The sequence below is a fragment of the Solanum verrucosum genome, unplaced genomic scaffold (assembly GCF_900185275.1).
Source record: "Solanum verrucosum unplaced genomic scaffold, falcon-dt-bn FXZP01000268.1, whole genome shotgun sequence".
NCBI lineage: Eukaryota > Viridiplantae > Streptophyta > Magnoliopsida > Solanales > Solanaceae > Solanum > Solanum verrucosum.
In genome coordinates, this window is record NW_026019957.1 from 3,200,681 (window position 1) to 3,219,511 (window position 18,831).

The 18,831-nt window shown below is 35.5% G+C and overlaps 3 protein-coding genes across 4 annotated transcripts; all 3 read left to right on the forward strand.

The window, feature by feature from the left end:
* Positions 1–1,553: 1,553 nt before the first annotated feature.
* On the forward strand, positions 1,554–3,319 carry LOC125814602 (pentatricopeptide repeat-containing protein At2g36240). Its single transcript, XM_049494066.1, has one exon. It carries the CDS (start codon positions 1,657–1,659, stop codon positions 3,079–3,081), a length of 1,425 nt encoding a protein of 474 aa, XP_049350023.1. The 5' UTR covers positions 1,554–1,656; the 3' UTR covers positions 3,082–3,319.
* Positions 3,320–6,484: 3,165 nt separating this feature from the next.
* LOC125814619 (putative F-box protein At5g55150) lies at positions 6,485–10,555 on the forward strand. Of its 2 annotated transcripts, XM_049494085.1 has the most exons (4): positions 6,652–6,780; positions 8,836–8,895; positions 9,455–10,171; positions 10,332–10,489. In XM_049494085.1, the coding sequence occupies exons 2-4, from the start codon at positions 8,893–8,895 to the stop codon at positions 10,431–10,433; spliced, it is 822 nt and encodes a 273-aa protein (XP_049350042.1). In that variant the 5' UTR covers positions 6,652–6,780; positions 8,836–8,892; the 3' UTR covers positions 10,434–10,489. The 2 variants fall into 2 exon arrangements, with proteins under 2 accessions (XP_049350041.1, XP_049350042.1); XM_049494084.1 differs by having other exon boundaries at positions 6,485–6,780; positions 9,455–10,555.
* Positions 10,556–13,197: 2,642 nt separating this feature from the next.
* LOC125814349 (putative B3 domain-containing protein REM15) lies at positions 13,198–16,974 on the forward strand. The gene is made up of 9 exons (XM_049493808.1): positions 13,198–13,216; positions 13,286–13,425; positions 13,598–13,810; positions 14,007–14,097; positions 14,406–14,575; positions 14,858–15,086; positions 15,949–16,118; positions 16,392–16,623; positions 16,910–16,974. Exons 1-9 carry the CDS (start codon positions 13,198–13,200, stop codon positions 16,972–16,974), a joined length of 1,329 nt encoding a protein of 442 aa, XP_049349765.1.
* Positions 16,975–18,831: the final 1,857 nt, after the last annotated feature.

An 18,831-nucleotide genomic window follows, 5' to 3' on the forward strand; every position in this document is an offset into this window, starting at 1 on the left:
GTCAAAATATATGACTTAAATAAAGTCCAAATCACATTTGGGTCAGTCAATTAAGTTGACAAGACGAGCCCAACTCATGTTCTTCAAACCCAAGGACCAAAATTGCTTGGACAAAAATACCCCTAAAATCCTAGCTCAAGCATATATAAAGAGGTCTTAATAAGACCAAAAGAAAGAAGGAAGAAAAAGAAGGCACATAGAAATACATAGAGAATCCTTGCTCTTCAGTGGTGATCTGCAAGTCTTCCGTATACAATAAAGTCTTCGTTCCAAGTGTTGAGCCGCAAGTACAAAGAAGTTTTCGCTCTAAAAGTTGAACCGCAAGTATTCTATCAAATCAAGAACATCATTGAAGAGAAGAATCAATGGATTACATATCTTTTCTTAAAGATTTTATAAAGATTGTAACCTTCGTATAAATTCAAATACAAATATTATTGTTTGCTTGCTATTTTCCTTTTCTGTTTGTTGTATTTAATGATTGAAACTTTAGACGCTTACAAGATATCGACTTTTGAATTTATTAATCTGCTAGCCAACTTATAAGATATCAATTGGTTCGATAATAGATTAGCACTTATTGAACGGTGTAATGGTTAACCTCTATTTTTTTTCATGAACGCACCTTAAAAATAACTTATTTTTCCTATTTTAAGTACAATTAAATTATAAAATTCTTCTATATTACAAAAAAATAATATATAGATTAATAGTAATGTAATAATTAATAGCAGAAAAGAAATAAGTTTTCAAGTTTTTGGCTTTAAATTGAAAAAATATCTCAATATTAAATGATACTAATATACCTAAGTTGAAAACATGATCTTTGGATAAAGAAAGGGTCTATAAAGTGTAATTCATTGTTCCTGTTTTATTAGAACTTGAGAATTTGTTAAGTGACTGCCAAAACACTAAAGCAAATCAAAAGCCACAGTAAAGAATCTTGAAAATCCGATCAGTTTTGCAAGCAAGGCATTCATTTGGTTGTTTTCCGGCAGGGTTTCGTCTGCAAGCAATTGGTTCTTCTCTGAGGTAAGAAAGTTTTTTGTCATCCAAATATTGAGATCCTTATTGTCACCCAACTGTTTGATAAAATGTCTCTTTGAAAGTTGCTGCAAAAGGCTCATTTTTAATGCACCCACATCAGAATTGTATCACTAGTATGAGGTCTGATTTGTTTATCGGGAATGACGACAGCCTTTACGTTAGGCTTCCTATATGGGTGGGGATGAGGGCTATGGGCTAGGTGGGTGAAAATGAAGTATGTTGGAGGGTGGGGATGACACAATCTATGTGGAATGTCACTAGTGAAACTTGTTTTCCCTACTTTCGTTAGGGAAGTCATTTTTAAGGAGCTTGTTTTCCGAGAGATAATGTCTTCCAAAATATTTGACCAACCGAATATGGAAAAATTGGAAAACATTTAACACACCTTTAGACATTGTACCAGCCTTTGGTATCCAGTGGTATTGTCAAAAGATGGTTTTTTTTTTACTTATACTATAATGTGTGTGATGTAATCTCTTGATCAAAGTAACTAATTGTTAGTTTGATTTTAGAATGACATAATTTCACGTTACAGGGTTTTCATGAAAATATAGCTATGTGAGAAGTGGGGAGGATAAATTCAGCCAAGGAACGTAGAACTAAAAGAAAATGGGATTTCAGAAATTTCTCAAATCCATTCCAAAACCAACAGCTTCTGATCGGACTTCACTGCTACCTCTTGCTGTAAGAACGATAGATTCTTCAATGTGTACCACTAACAACCTCACACCTGTTACCCAAAACCAACTGAACCAACTCATGGAAACCCACCTCAAACCCTCTTTCACTGCCAAAGATTTCCTCTCTTTTCTCAAGAACCGTGTCCATTACCACCCTATCCTCACTAACCTTGACTTCTACCTCTTCAACTATGCTGCTTCTGTTGATTCGTTCCGCCATGATCACACCACCTTTGAGTGGATGGTCCGCACTCTTGCCACCACCCACCGTCTCCAATTTCTTACTACTCTCCTCCAATTTATTTCTTCTAACCCCTGCCCGTGTGCTGATGGTATTTTCTCTTGCCCCAAAACTGAACCTATTTTTCGTTTTGCCATTAATGCTTATTGCAAAACTGGTAGATTTGATGATGCTTTGTTAGCTTTTGACACAATGAGAAGATTGATTGATGGGAAGCCTGATGTTGCTGTTTGCAATATAATTATTCATGGATTTGTGAAGTTTAAGCATTTTGATAAGGCTCTGGAATTTTACCATAGGATGATTGGAGATCGATTAAAGCCTGATGTAATTACATTCAATACTTTGATTTCTGGGTACTGTAAGAACTCGCAATTGGGCCTGGCTTTACAAATGTTTAAGGAGATGAAAACTCATGGATGTGCTCCAAATGTAGTTAGTTTTAATACTTTAATTAAATGGTTTCTTTTGGATGGTAAGATTGAGGAAGGGATTGGGATGGCCTATGAGATGACTGAGATGGGATGGGAGATTTCAGCAGTGACTTGTGAGATTTTGGTTGATGGGCTTTGCAGGAAAGGAATGGTGTTGAAAGCGTGTGATTTATTGGTTGACTTTTCAAGGAAAGGGGTGCTGCCAAGAACATTTGATTATTTTGGGTTAGTTGAGAGGCTTTGTGGGGAAGGGAATGTGGCCAGAGCAATGGAATTGGTGCATGAGTTATGGAGGAATGGGAATTCTCCAAGCTTGATCGCTTGTACGACCTTAATTGAAGGTTTAAGGAGAACAAGAAAGATTGACGAAGCATATGTAATTATGGAGAAAATGCTGCAGGAATGTATGCTTCCAGATAGTGTAACATTTAATTGTCTTCTTAGTGACATGTGTGAAGCAGGAAGAGCGAAGGAAGCAAATAAGATGAGGTTATTGGGTTTAAACAAGGGCTTGGATCCTGATACTGTGACATATAATATTTTGGTATCAGGTTTTAAGAGGGAGGGTAAAAAGAAGGAATCGGAAGCTTTGGTGGAAGAGATGTTGGATTTGGGGTTTATACCTGATATTGCTACTTATAACAGGTTGATCAATGGACAAGCTAAATCAAAACGTTAATTTTCTTTGCCCCTACATTCTTCAAGTTGAGACTACTTGCATGGTTTCAAGTTATTGATAGAGAATATCAATGATTATTTTCCTTGTACTTTCTATCATCTGCAAGGAAGATTGGTGAGTTATATATTGTCGAGTATTTTTCTGAGAGAGTCAACTGAAGCGGCAGCTTGGAGTTCTCATGGCTTAAAATGGTACCAAAACTGTCATCAATCATCATCACAGCTCTTTTTCTGCACCGCAACAGATCATGGAAGATATGCTGCATATTTCTTAACATGGAGTACAGTGGACTCCACCGTGCCGATTAAGTAGGAAGTTCTGCTATTCTGGGAAGGACAAAGAATTAGCTAGAGAGAATGTGAAGAACAGTATTAATGTGCACCCCATTGGCGGTTTGTCCGCTGAGAAACACACACATTTTGAGACTATGTTTCTCGGATCCTTCAAAAATACCACCGGGTGTATATTGGATCTTCCAAAAGTTATTCATTCTTGAAGGATTCGACATGGGTGTGGTAACATTTTTGGTCCACATGCACAAGAAGCATGGGTTCTTCGTACCTGATGTCAAGTTTTTGGAGGATCCTAAAGGCTTCCTCGCTTATCTTGGTCTCTAGGTAATATTATTGGTTTCCTTTTTCTTCTCTACTCTTCAAGTTTACTTAGATATTTATGTGTGTATTATTTAATCAGAAAACTAATGTTAATAACAAAGTAAAATTCTCTCTTTATGTCCTCAGGTTAAGAAGTATTATATGTGCCTGTCTTGCAACGATGGAGGTCATCCTTTTGGTAGTTTAGAAGCAGTTCAGAAGTATATGAAAGCAAAAATTCGTTGCAAATTGCATTATGGTGACGGTGTTGATGATGAAGAGGAGGAATTAGAAGAGTTTTATGACTATAGCAGCAGGTATGTTTGGTGATTAGATAGTTCTAATGTAGATTTGAGCAGAAACAGATGCGATCTATATTTAATGGATTCAACTGGACACCATAGTTTCTCTACAGAAATTAGATGTGTGTTGTGTGTGAAAATCCCACTAAGATTTCAACAAATATTAAATTCTGAATCCATAATTACAAAAATAAAATGGGTTCAGTGTAACAACTATAAAGGTTGAACTGATCAAATTTAAATCCTAAATCTGCAGATGTGCTAAGAACATCATGCATGTAATTTTGGTTCTCCTCATGTTCTCTTTGCTATGATTTGTATTTACCATATACTAGCTATGCGTAAACGACTAGAAATCTGCAAAAAAATTTCTGGAATAACGTATTAGTTATGATGTATCTGGTAGGCTCCTTACATGCTAATATTTACAAACTGTTTTTCGTTAGAGAAGGGGGGAAAACATAACTTAAAGGTGTTGCATTAACTTGTAGGGAGAACACAAGGCAAAATCCTATGAGATGAATTGTATTTCTTAACCTTAAAATATTAAACACTTAAATTTGAATACTTATATTGTTAACGTAAGGATACCAATTGATGGTTGAATATCTGCAGTACATTAAGTCAAAAAATCGAGTTATATGGGTTAATGAAGTGTATACTATTGAGGGTTCTTTGCACAAGTTTGACCATAGCCATAATATTGCTCATTATAGACTCTAAAACTCTTGGGACTTGACTCTCTTTCCTTTGAATTACCTTAAAATATCTTATCTCTTGTTGAAGTCATATATATATATATATTCCCCAGCACTCGAGGCAGTATGACAAAATTATTTTGGGGACTTACCTCTACAGGGGGATTTACTGTTAACTCTTGTTATCGCAGCCTACTTCAACCAACTCACATGAACAACTTCTTTTCATGGCTGTGGCATTTGCACCTCCCACCAAAAGTAATCCCTTTCCCTTGGCAATGTCTTCATGGTTGTCTCCCAGCAGCCAGCCTTTTGCATTTCCTCAAATTGTGCCTTCTCCAAAATGCAAATTTTGCAACACTGACTGTGATGAGACTATTAATCATCTCTTCCTTTTGTGTCCCACGGTTCGCTCAATTAGGTGTTCCTACCTTTCATAAACCATCTTGTTACTTAATTCTCTGGAAGTTGCCAACTGTTTCCCTGCTCTACTTAATGAATCTAATACTCAAGCAGCCAAAACATCCCTCTTTTACTCATTTTATCCTTTACCTTGTCGCTCACATGGAAGAGTCACAATAGATACATCTTTGAAGGACTCACTTTCACTTTAAATCAGAATGTAAGTCTTCAAAATGTTACGAAATACTGGCATCTTACGGACTCCCCTGAAAAAGAAAACTATCCCTTTGTATGTCAAATGGGAACCTCCAAAAATGGCCCTTACTACATGCTTAACACGGTTGGTTTTCTGAACAATTATACTTCCCATGCTGTAGGAGTTTCAGAAATACAAGAGGGGAATGGGTATTGGGTTTTCTTGCTACAGCAAACATACAACTGCTATCACTACTGAGATACATGCTTTGCTTCGGGGTCTACAGCTTGCCCTGCAGCATGGGTTTATACCTTTGCAGAAAATATCGATGCTTAGGGGGTAATTACATTGATACATGTTCCTAATGTTCTTCATTCGCCTGTTCTTAATGATTGCAGGTACCTCATCCGGCTTTTGGGTGATCCACCACTGCATCATGTCTACAGGGAGCGAAACATCTTAGCAAATAGATTAGCATGCATGGCTTCGGCAACAAATTTGGGTAGTGAAAATACAACTTTTCGGAATCCTCCTTCTCAATTACTAGATATTTTGTTGGACGACCAAGTGGGAAGGATGCATACAAGACAAATAGCTTCGACAAGTGTGCAGGCAACTGGAGAGTGGAGAAGCAATCACAACAGACCAGGAGATGTTAATGGAATCAAATTTTGCAACAAATGTTCCTGACTGCCCACTTAGCTTCTAATATAGCTTCCCAGAACGAGTACTACTAATAGTTGCGTCGTATCTACTGTTAGGCTACTTGAACTTTCACCTTGTTGGTGAGGGTTCGATTCCCCGCCTTGTTTTCCTTTCCCCCCATAACTCTATGGTGCACTGTGCTCCCTTGTAGTTTCTGTTATACATATGCAATATCTTTTCATCATCGAAAAATAGTGTACAATTATAGGGTCACGTTCAATCATGACTCTAATCCAGATCATCACACAGTTCACACTCCTGCATTGAACCCATGACATTGACATTGTTGTCATTTGAAAGGATTACACGTTTTCTATCATTTCAAAAGTTATTTACTCGTTATTAGTAAATAGTTATTGATAACACGGAGGTAATAAGCTCAAATTGATTAACTAAAAAGATAAAACAAACTTACATTATTAAAATCATCAATTAATGATCACATTTATGGTTCAAAAAGTTGAAAAAATAATTTCTTTAAACACATTGGAGAACAAACGATTTTTTCTAAAGTTACGTGGATTATTTCTGAATAGAAAATTAATATTTTTGGAGATCATTTACTTCTCCGTTTCAATCTATTTGTGTTACTATATCTTTTTTAGTCAAATTAAAAAAATAATGTATTTTTAATAGATGTTTATGACCACGAGATTAAATAACATTTTAGTTTTAAAAGTTTTCTTATTTTTTTCCTATTTATATTTGTGGAGTGACTTTCAAAATCTATAAGCTGAAGAATTTTGAAAATCTGGTCAGTCTTCGGCAGGGACTTCTCTGCCAGCAATCGCTGCTTCTCCGAGGTATGAACAGAAAGACTCCTTTTTTGTTATCTAAGTTGTTGAGATCCTTTACTGTCGCCCACCTGTTTGATAAAATGTCTGTGTGAAAGTTGTAGCAGAAAGACTCCCTATTTGTTATCTAAGTTCTTGAGATCCTTTACTGTCTGTCCCCCAACTGTTTAATAAAATGTCTGTGTGAAAGTTGTGGCAGAAAGACTCCTTTTTTGTTATCTAAGTTCTTGAGATCCTTTACTGTCTGTCCCCCAACTGTTTGATAAAATGTCTGTGTGAAACAGAAAGACTCCTTTTTTGTTATCTAAATTCTTGAGATCCTTTACTGTTGCCCAACTGTTTGATAAAATGTTTGTGTGAAACCATTGTTATAACCCAGGGACAACCACCCCCAAAAGCTAGCTCCAACAAAATCAACTGAGTCTTAGGCTTACCAACATGCCCCGGCAAGTATTTCTCATCACTAAGATAGCATAATCCTTTAGCTCTTTTCTCACTTAATTCAGCTGGGGTTAGCCTTCTTCTTCGTCCAACACAGTTGTATTGGCTTTAGCTAAATGTGTGACAAGTGTGGTAGTGGTTTTGGAAGTAGTATAATATGATTAATTTGGGTTTGGGTTACTGAAAGTGGCTAGGATATTGGTGTAGGAACTTTTCATTGCCTTGGCTTGTTTCTCAAAAGTTGACTGATGTAGCCTAGGTGAGTGGTATGCTTGTGGTAAAGAGAATAGAGTCGTTTGGTATGAGGGATAAGGGAAAATAATCCCAGGATAAAATAGTAGGTATTAGTTAGTCCCAAAATTTTTTATCCCCCCATTTATGCCATAGTAATGGGATAAGTTATCTCATATATATGGTGGGATAACTAATCCCAGGCTCAACTATAAAATAGAAAATGCATATATAATACTCCTATAACTATTCTTAGTCAGCCCAATTGTATCAGTTGCAGCAGAAAGACTCCTTTTTGTTATCCAAGTACTTGAGATCCTTTACTGTCGCCCAACTGTTTGATAAAATATCTGTCTGAAAATTGCATCAAAAAATACTTGAGATCCTTTACCCTTCGGGGTGGCCCAGTGGTTTGGGCTTGGGACTTCCATATTGGAGGTCTCAAGTTCGAAACCCCTTGCCAGCGAAAGCAAGGGGTTTGCCTTTTGGGTCGAGCTCGTCACACCGGGCTTGCCTAGTGCGGGTTACCTCTCCTATGTGGTTTGCGAGCTATTGCATAGGAGCGGGGGTTTTACCCTGTGCGCACCCAAAGGGTAGCGGCTGCGGGTTTCCCTTGTCATAAAAAAAATAAAATAATACTTGAGATCCTTTGCTGTCGCCCAGCTGTTTCATAACATGTCTGTGTGAAAGTTGCGGCAGAAAAGACTCTTTTTTTGTTATCCAAGTACTTGAAAGCCTTATTGTCGCCCAACTGTTTGATAAAATGTCTGTGGAAGTTGGGGTAGAAAGACTCCTTTTTGTTATTTAAGTTCTTGAGATCCTTACTGATGCCCTATTATTGATCATGTATCTGTTGAAGTTGAGGCAAAAAGACTCCTTTTGCCTTTTGTTATCCAAGTACTTGAGATCCTTAAAGTCGCCCAACTGGGTGATAAAATGTCTGTGTTGTTGCTGCATAAAGACTCCTTTCTTTTTGCAGCGTGATCAGCATTTATCTCTCACAACTGATAATATTAGTAATATGAGGTGAGCTTTGTTTCAGGGCAAGTGATAACAGTCTCTACTTAAGCTTCTAATAGTAAAAAGGGTGTTGGGTGTGAGTGTGACTTGATGTTATTTCAGAATTTAGAGTCAGTGAGGTTCAGAATGAGAATATATTTATTTGTACACACATACATATACAGACATTTCTGGTGCAAAGTCAAATATTGTTTCGTTTAGCCACACAGTTCTTTGTATTGGTCATGAATTTTTCTGTATGTTTCTTGAAGAGAAGTTTGAGGCAGTTCCAACTTGTGATAGGATTAGAAGTTGATAGTTATAATTTTCAATTTTGTCTCTCTAATATGTTGTATCTTGGGTTTAAGTCTCTTATTTATTTATTTATTTCAGAATTTCAAGATTTTCAGAGCAAAACGTTGCAAACTCTTTCGGTGGTTAAGTACTGTAATGGTAAGGTTTCCACTTGCTACTTTCAGGAATGTGAATAGGAAAAAGAATTTAAGGATGTTTTTGGTATATGAAGGAAATAAGTTATCTTGAGTTATGCAAAGCGGTTTCTCAAAAATTAGGGTCAAAGTCAATTTTTCCTTTATCAGTATCCAAACTCCAACTCCACATCACTCACTTCACTATTATCAACCTTTAATGTCGTCAGAACACAATATTTGTACTTTATCCTACAATGTATATGATTACGGGTTGTTCCAACTTTCTATATCCTTCCAAACACTTGAAATGATTTTTAAAAAAATTCTTCAAAGGTAAAATATCTTCGTGGATAATTTTCTTAAACATTATCCTCCATAGCGGCCACACCTATAGTTAGGAAAGTTAGTTTTGAAATTCCAATAAGGGAATTAAACCAGTCTGAAATATCAGAACGCATAGTTGACCGTCTTGCATATCCCTGATATTTCAATAAGATGTGTAGAGTATACTCACTCGTTAATCAGGTTTTAGAAAGTTCTTGTTGTCCTTTCTGTAATTTTTATTTCTTTTGTTTTTCCAGGTAACATCAGATTGGTGTAAGTTGCCAGTGGAACTTTTGGGGTTAATTGCTAGTCGGCTGCATTTTGCTGAAGACTGGGTACGGTTTGGTGCAGTCTGTAAGGCATGGAGAATTTGTGTAATACAAAATGGCAATTCTTCACGCTCATTCCTTCCTTGGCTGATGCTTCCTCAGAGGAAAGATGAGAGCTTGCGCAGATTTTATAGTCCTTTCAACTGTAAGAGTTATGATATATGTTTGCCAGATGTTCTGGATAAACGCTGTTGGGGTTCTTCTCATGGTTGGTTGGTCACTCTAGGTGCCAATTTTGAGATGCACTTGCTGAATCCATTATCAAGGGGGCAAATCTCACTCCCGCCACTTCATAAATGCCCTAATTTGAATCTGGTTTGTACAGGAAAGAGCTTCCGCGATTCGTTTGTTTACAAAGTTATCTTGTCTGCTAGTCCATCTTCATCAGATTGTGTTATTTTTGCTATCTATTCTGATAATTGGAAGATGGCATTTACAAAGCCAGGTGATGTTGCTTGGACTCCTTTGAGTTGCATCCATGGCCATGTTGATGATGCCATGTGTCACGATGGGAAGTTTTATGCCATCGACACTTTTGGTGAAATTCTGATGTGGGACTTAGCCGGCTCTTTGTTGAAGAGAATAGCTTTTCCACCATCTCGCGATTTGGATAATTTGGTGTATGCTACTACATATCTTGTCGAGGTAAATGGCCAAATATATGCCATAATGAGGCTTTTGTTTGATACAAGAATCACAGATACTCCTTGTCTAACCACTTGGTGTTTCAAAATTTACAATTTGGATATCTGCAACGATAAGTGTGAAGAAGTGAAATCTTTGGGTGATTGGTCTATTTTTGTAGGAAACAATCATTCCTTCTCAATACCATCCTCTACGTACCCAGAATGTGAGAGTAACTGCATATACTTCACAGATGACTTCTCCGGAGTTCATTACAGTGTAGTACATGGCTATGATATGGGTATTTATCGCGTTCAGAATCTCAGTGTACAACCTCTTCTTCAGGAAGATGTCTCCGACTCTGCATTCTCGCTGCCACTGTGGATAATACCAATTTTATCGTAAGGTTTTTTTCAGTAGAGTGAGATAATCATGTACTCGATTTTCTGTTAAATCATGAGATATTTGACTAGCTATACTGCTAGAGCAATATGTAGTTTACAGTATGAGCAAATGTTTGTTATGCTTTGAATTTGGACCTGTTGCTTTTTTGTCAATGGAGAACTACAGGAATGACCATATTTTGGTTGCCTGATATGCAATTTAATCATTTTTTGGCCTGCAAAAACTTACCATTGTTATACCACATTCACAAATTTCTTATTTCTTCTGGAGAATCTTTTAATTGTTCGAGACTAACTAAAAAGAAATTCTTTAACCAGAAAGGAAAAACGAGTATTTTCAATGGATATGGTTTGAATTTGTTGAGAACACCTAGATGAGGCAATATACAAAATTTAAAGAAGATTAGAGGTGATTTGGAGTCAAAATTCGTAGTTGAAAAATATGAGCATTAGAATATCATAGTCATTTAAAACATATCCAAATAAGTTTTAAGAATATTAAAATTAAAATGTTCGTATAACCGGTTTGAAATTGATAATAACCGGTTAATTTATGATAAAATTTAAATATTGAATAGTTTTAAAGTTATGAATTTAAAACTTTTTTTTTTACACAAAAAGACAAGTACAAAAATATACTAATTAAAGATTATGAATTACGTTTTTATGAAGTGTATTTCAAAAATTACAACTGTTATTAGGAATAAAATAATATTAATAAAAAAAGTAATCGTACAAAAAGATACTTATAATTGTTGAAAAATCATGACTGGATAATTTTAACTTGTAATTTTAGGTTAGAAAACTTCTTTTTAATAGTTATCATTAAGTTTTAAAAAAAAAATACATAAAACATATAAATTTACTTCTATTAAGAAAAAAAAAAAAAAAAAAACAGCGAAGAACGCTATGAAATTTACTCCAAAGAAGCCTCACTTCTTTAAACCTATTTTGCCAAATTTCAAGCATGGAATTGTGAGTTTTTCTTATTATGTTTTATGTTCTTTTGGATTTTTTTTTATTATTATTCATCTGTTAGGTATACATACAAAATCCCATTATAATTGTTGTCATTGTTAAGTCAATGGTCTATCGAAAATAATATCTCTGTCTTCGCGGGATAGGGCGAAAGTCTTTTATATGTTGTTATTGTTATAACACCGAAAAAAATGTCTTGATTTCTTAGATAGTTGAGTTCACCTTAATTGTCGAAAAAAAATTGGAATCAAGAAAAAATTCGACCTTTCTTAGATAATAATTGTTAATTGAGTTACCATCTGAGAAATCATCGAAGAATTTGCAAAAGATTTTTTTTTATTTTATTTTTCTATGGGAGTTGATGTTGTTATTATTAGTTGTTACCTCATATAACTGGGAATTTTGGGATGAAGGATTACTTTTTAATTTTTTTTGTTTTTGGAAAATGTGTTCTTGAGTTCGAAAGGGTGGATGTAAATGTTGTCAAACGAGTAGATTTTGCTGAAATAATATAATTGTATACTAAATTTAGAATCCGGTTATTAGTACTAGTTGAACTCGTTGTTTTAAATACTTGAAGAGTCTGAGCAACATAGGTTTTAAGTACTTATAGAATGCTATATATCTTGCAGAAAATTCCTGTAGGTTTTTCCAAGCATCTGAAAGGATGTAATCAAGAACATGCAATATTGAGAAAAGCTGGTAAGAAGTGGCAGGTAAAAGTGAACGGACGGTTATTAGAAGAGGGTTGGGCGAAATTTGCAAAAGAACATGAGTTACAGTTGGGAGATTGCTTGATTTTCAGACATGAAGGAAATTTGGAGTTTGAAGTTTCCATCTTTGGTTCAAATCACTTCGAGAGAGAATACGAACAGACTCGGGAAGGAGGAGAAGAAATCAATCATACTTGCAAGAAAATTATATCACAAGGTTTGGGATTTGTTCTCTATTTCAGCTCTCTTGTGTTTTTTGTTTCAATTATACATTGGAAAATATAAAACTACTTAAAATCGTGCATAAGTCCATTTCATTGATCGTGTCTTCCCTTTCATGTCTGTGATCTTCATTTGCCGAAAAATCTGAACATTTATTTACCTCCCTCCAGATATGAATCATATTCGCCTTGTTGACTTTAAGCAAGTATTTGCGATCTTTAATAATCAATAATGGTTCTAAGAGGGTGAAATTGTATGTCCTCTTGGATGAGCTTGACAATTCCACTTCGAATTTTGTATATAGTTTGAGAGCACTTGTTTGATGCTCTACAGTTATGTAGTTAGACTTGAGGTATATATATATCTCATTTTTCCTGAATATTTCGAGAGAGTTTAATAGTATTCTCACTTATCCTTCCATAGATTCCTATTTCCTTATTTGACTGTGGTGTTCAGGCCCAGCTATTGCGCACCTCAACTATTTCACTAGATACCAAGTAACTTTGCTCATCAAGACTTAGGTAAATGGGACAAAATCATGACTAGTTTTTTTTTTTTTTTTGCCTTCAACCGGGATTTGAACCTTAAGACCTCATTGTTCTCATCCCGCTTCATTGGCCACTTAGCTACACCCTATGGTACATAGACTCGGATAATAGGCTAGACGGTAATACAGTCTTTATGAGGTTTCCTGTCGAATAGTAGTTTTACTATGCTGTACATAGTAGGAATGATTGCCTCCGACGCATGTTTGATCATGTTAAACTATTCATAAGTCTTCTTTGTCATATCTTTTATATGTATTTTTCTGTTACTAGCAAAAACAACTGAAAAGCCAAAGCTTAATATCAAGTCGCATGAGATTGTTCCCAAAGTAGAAGCTGCAGAGAACATGCCTCTCAGTCGCCCTCATTTCATTTATACTGTCACACCTTATTGCCTTACAAGGGACCATGTGGTAAGTTCGAAACTAAATTCTACTTCATTTGTTACACTCAATGAAAAAAAAGAGTAAAAAGGGAAAAAAGACGAACTCATTATGTTATGAACTACTTTTTCCTTGATAATTTGTAAGTACGAAGAATAAACATGAACTGTTTTTTGTGCTATTGGTTTGAAAACTGTTTCAGCAACTTCCAGTCTCATTTGCACGGGAACACAGTCTCACGAACAGGAAATGTACGATAACGATAAGGGATGAGCAAAGGTCTTGGACATTTACACTATATTCGTCTGGCGCACACACCTACATTAAAGGCAAATGGCGTGAATTCTGCATTGCAAATTGCTTGAAGAAAGGAGATCAGATAATGCTTGAGATAGTTGAAAATGGAATGAATCCTGTATTGAGATTTTACGGCAAGTTTCTCATCTGAGCCTTTCTCTTAAATTTCATCCATTTTCCACTTCTTTACCTATTTCTTTTCCCTTTTTAAATAATACTAATATTTTTCTTTATGCAATTCATCTAGTTATTGAAATCTTTGTAACTATCGTTAAAGTTTCGCGGTGTGTGTTGCCTTATCTTTGATTATTCAGGGTAAACACACAGTTGTTAATGAAGTTTTTCCCGCTTCAAATTTTAAAAATCAATCTGCTGAGATAAATGCTTCTGTAAAACGATCTCAAGGTTTTTAAGTGGAAAAGGGTAGAGGAACGGACCTTTATCCATCTAGTTTTGAACCTTAGCCCTCTCGGATTTCTCGGTCATACGAAGAAAAAAAAAACAATCTCAAGATTGTTCACTCTTTACTACTATCAACAGTGAACTAGCCCTTTAATTCTATCACCTCTTTTCCCGTCGAACTTTATTTTCTTTCTGAATTATGACCATTACAACTCTTTTCCACTTCAACTTAATGTTCTGCCTTTGGTTTTAGATTCATGCATCTTTAGTTATACTTCAGTTCTGACATTGTTGTTTCAATTTAAAACTAGATTTGAGAGCAAATGCATCACTTCAACTCGAAGGGAAGAAGCCTAATTTGGATGCTGAAAAAGTTTCATCCCGAAGGGAAGAAGCAAATGTACCCGCTTCAACATCTGCCAATGCCAACAGTCAATTTGTTTCTATTATCCAGCCTTATGCTATCATCAGAGCTCTTTTCGTAAGTAATTTGAGTTAACTTTTTTTGTTTTGTTTTTCTATTTTGATAATAGTGCTGTCCGGGTTAGCTTGCCCGCACCTCGATTGACCTTGTGTTTTGGTCTCTTCTGGCATTTGAACTTGAGACCTCATGATTTTCAACCCACTACTGAGCCACACCCTCGGATGCATTTTCCTTTTTCTTTTTGTTAAATGTAATTTGAGTTAACCCCTTAATATCTTCAGTAGTACTTTTTTTTGTGTGTGTGGTGATTGATCTACATATTTGGATAAACTCGAGCAGTATCTTCCGTTGGCTTTTGCAAGACCAAATGGCTTGATGAGACGTTGTAAGATGATTCTCAAGGATGAGAAACAGAGATCATGGTCAGTGCAACTAGGAGAAGTGGGACCTCGTTTTGCAATTACCAAGGGATGGCGACAGTTCAGAGAAGCAAATGCTGTCCAAGTAGGAGATACTTATAAGTTTGAACTCATTGACAATGGCACAACACCTGTAGCGTATTTTCATCGTGAGTATATGTTTACTTCCCTTTCTTTACATTACGTTCCTCCAACTTATAAACGTTTTATTTTCTTCTTCTTTGCCACAAAGGCTATTAGAAAATGGTAAATAGTGATGGCATCATACTATTGTAAGTGCTAGTGAGATTCTTGAATATAGTTGTTTATTTCATCATGATCTTTTTCCCGCTTCATAAGATTTTCAGGATCTATCTCCAGTGTGAAGCAATCTTTTTTTGTTACTCATGACGAGCATTAGGAGTTGAATTTAGTCCTTCCATTTTATACTTTTTCATCTCTTTCTTTATCCACTCTGTATTTATTTTGCCTTTTGAATTATGACGATAACAATTCTGTTTTGCTTCGCTAACGTTCTTCATTTTTCGGTTCTGCCTGATACTGGAAATTGGTAGGTATATGAACTTCTAGACTTAAAAGTAGTTTTACTATACGAAAAACTGCATATATATAGTAGGAAAGACTGCCTAAAGACAGGTTCTATCATGCTGAAGTTATGTTCTTTTGTTCGTGACGTATTCTTTTCAATTTTTTTTGATTAATCAGGAGGGAAAATACACAGTTATTAACAATCTCAAGTTTTTTAAGTGGAGAAGGTTAGGGGGACGGACCATTATCCACCTAGTTTCGAACTCTGCATCACTGACCCTCGGAGATTTCTTTGTCTAAAAAACACAATCTCAAGATTGTTATGCTTGTCTTTCCGAAATTCTGTCATCTCTTCTCCACTCGAACTTCATTTTCTTTCTGAACTGTGACAATAACAACTCTTTTCTACTTCAACAGTTCAACTTACTACTTATTGTTTAGAATTCGTCTTTCGTTTCAGTTCTGACTCAATTTTAAAACTAGGTACGAGAGAAAATGCATCATTTCAGCCCGAAGGAAAGAAGCCTAATTTGGACGCAAAAAGAGTTTCAGCCCGAAGTAATGAAGCAGATGTACCTGTTTCAACATGTGCTAATGCTAACCCTCAATTTGTCTCTACTATCAATCCCTATTGCATCTACAGTCCTTTTCTCGTAAGTATTAGCTAAGATCTTCCGTTGTTGTTCCTCTTCTTTTGGGAGCGGTATGGGCTAATGAAGCGTGGGGGTCCTATTGGAATTGGGATCCAAAAGAAACTTGGGCATTTATTACTTGGATCGTATTTGCAATTTATTTACATATTCGAACAAATAGAAATTTGCGGGGTCCAAATTCTGCAATTGTAGAGTCTATAGGTTTTCTTATAATTTGTCTCCTCTTTTTTTGTTTGTTATAACGCGCCATTGATTGGGATAAAACTTGAGCAGTATCTTCCATCGGCTTTTGCAAAATCAAATGGCTTGGTGAATAGACGTTGTAAGATGATTCTCAGAGATGAGAAACAAAGATCATGGTCAGTGCTGCTAGCACCAATGGGACATCACATTGCAATTACCAAGGGATGGCGACAGTTCAGAGAAGCAAATGGTGTCCAAGTCGGAGATACTTGTAAGTTTGAACTCATCGACAATGGCACGATACCTATAGCATATTTCTATTGTGAGTATATACGTACTTCCCTTTCCTTTCCTTTCATTATGTTCCTCCAGCTTATACATGTTATGCAACGTAACTCTATTGAAAAGGTTTAATAGTCAAGAAGTAGATATCAACGTTTTCGTAGTATATGCACTGAATAATAGGGTATTCTGCCTTGTCGAAAATATTATGCAACTCTATTGAAAGGTTTTAATAGTAGGGATGTCTGAAATTTTCTGTACGAATTTTTTTTACCTATGATTTCAATGATTATTTAGCGTTTTTTTTTTTTTACAAAATTTTGCAGGTAAATATTCGGACAAGTCATTGACAAATATAAATAAGCAGTTAGTGATATACAAGGAAAACTAGCATAGAAAAGTATAACTTTTTTTTCTTTTATACAAGTAGCGCTACGGAGATTATACAAATTGTGCCCAGAGTCGTATTTCCTACCGATCCATGCGAGTATATTGGGAGGTGTAGTAATAGGATTTTTTTTTTGTTTCCTTTATTTGATTTGCATTTTTGGGGACTTAGAAGATTCAAATTCACTTTTATAGAGTATTTATTATTATTGCCTTGGTTATTGCTACTCTAATAGACAAAAATGGGAAGTTGGGACACAAAACAAATTGGCATTTTTCATTAAGTGTACCGTTATATATTTCATGTTCTTTCTTGGATCGGTTGTGTGCGCAAGTAACAACAATAGTAGTCGATCACCTAATTAGTTAATTGTAGTCGTCAATTGAAAATGCATGCATGAGGTTCTATGATTTATTGAGATTAATACATATAATTAATAGCGGCAATATATATATATATATATATATATATAACCAATATTTGAGAACATGTGCAAAAAAAATTCAAATTTAAATCAAATGTGTCCATGTGATACAAAGTTGTCCATGTGGAGGGCTTACCTAGGAAGAAAGTTAGTCCTTAGTGAAATATTATAGCGAAATGTGAAGATATCTCATGGTACATCTTTAAAATATCATAGATTTATATAGAATGTTCTAGGATTATAGAATATTATATAAAAGCGATTTATTTGTAAATATGTAGGGACTTGTTTGACAATTATTATTTACATGTTAACCCTTAAATGAGTAGTATAAAGACAGAACATTTATTTGTAAAATCATCAAACAAAAAACAAAGCTTTCTACCATACAATCCTTCAACATTCCAAGACACAAGTAAATCACTTGCCATAGGGCGGCCAAGACACAAGAATGCACTTGATCAATATCATATGTATCTTTGATATAGAGTATACACTAATGTATATTTCACGTGAAATATATAACTGTACACTTAATGAAAAATATATTTCAAGGAGCCTATGATCTTGGATATTTGATGAAAATATTATCAGCAAGTGAGTTACCTGCTTCGTTGAGTGATTTTCTCATTGAATTGAAAATCTCGTTCGGAAAATTTATGACGTTAAATACATAATGAAAAAGTGTCATAACGTTTGTCTAATTTTCTTAAATGTTTTCCAAGTAAAAAAAATTTCTGATCCCGTGTCATGCGTTACCCCTACTTCCCTTTTCAAATCCAGAAACTCTGCGATTCAATCCAAACCTCCATGCATCTGGTGCTTCTTGATAATGTATTTTACATCATAAAATTTTCCGAACCAGTTTTTCAACTCAAGGAGAAAATCAAGGTAGAAGGTAACTTAGTTGCGGATAGTAATTTCACCAAATAACCCAGGTCGTAAGCTCCTCGAAACAGAACATAAGCCTTCACTTTATTTTCTCGACCTGCAACGCCGGAGCTAACTAAGAGATCAGCTAATACGCTACCCTTCCAAAACTCTTCATTTTGCCGAAGTTGAAACCATTTTCTTGCAGAAGCTTTATAGAAGTAAGTCTCTGCGTAAGCATCCTTCATAATATCACATCCGTTGTGTAACATCCGGCAATATGAAATAATTGAAGAGGCTTAGAATTGGAAATTTTCATTTTTTGGAAAGAATTTAAAGTTTTGGAAAATTTTGGCTAAGTATGGAAAATGTGAAATTTTGGCCAACTTTGAACAGCCATAAATTCTAGCTCAGGATGAGTTAGGTGGAATTCCAGTTATGGTTGCAAAGTTCGTGGAACGACCTTTCCAACGCCACCGAGTTTGCTCGATTCCGAGTTCGTATGAGGGAGTTATGACCTTCGAAAGTTGGGCAGTTGACAAGGAGATCCGTCCGGGAATCATTAA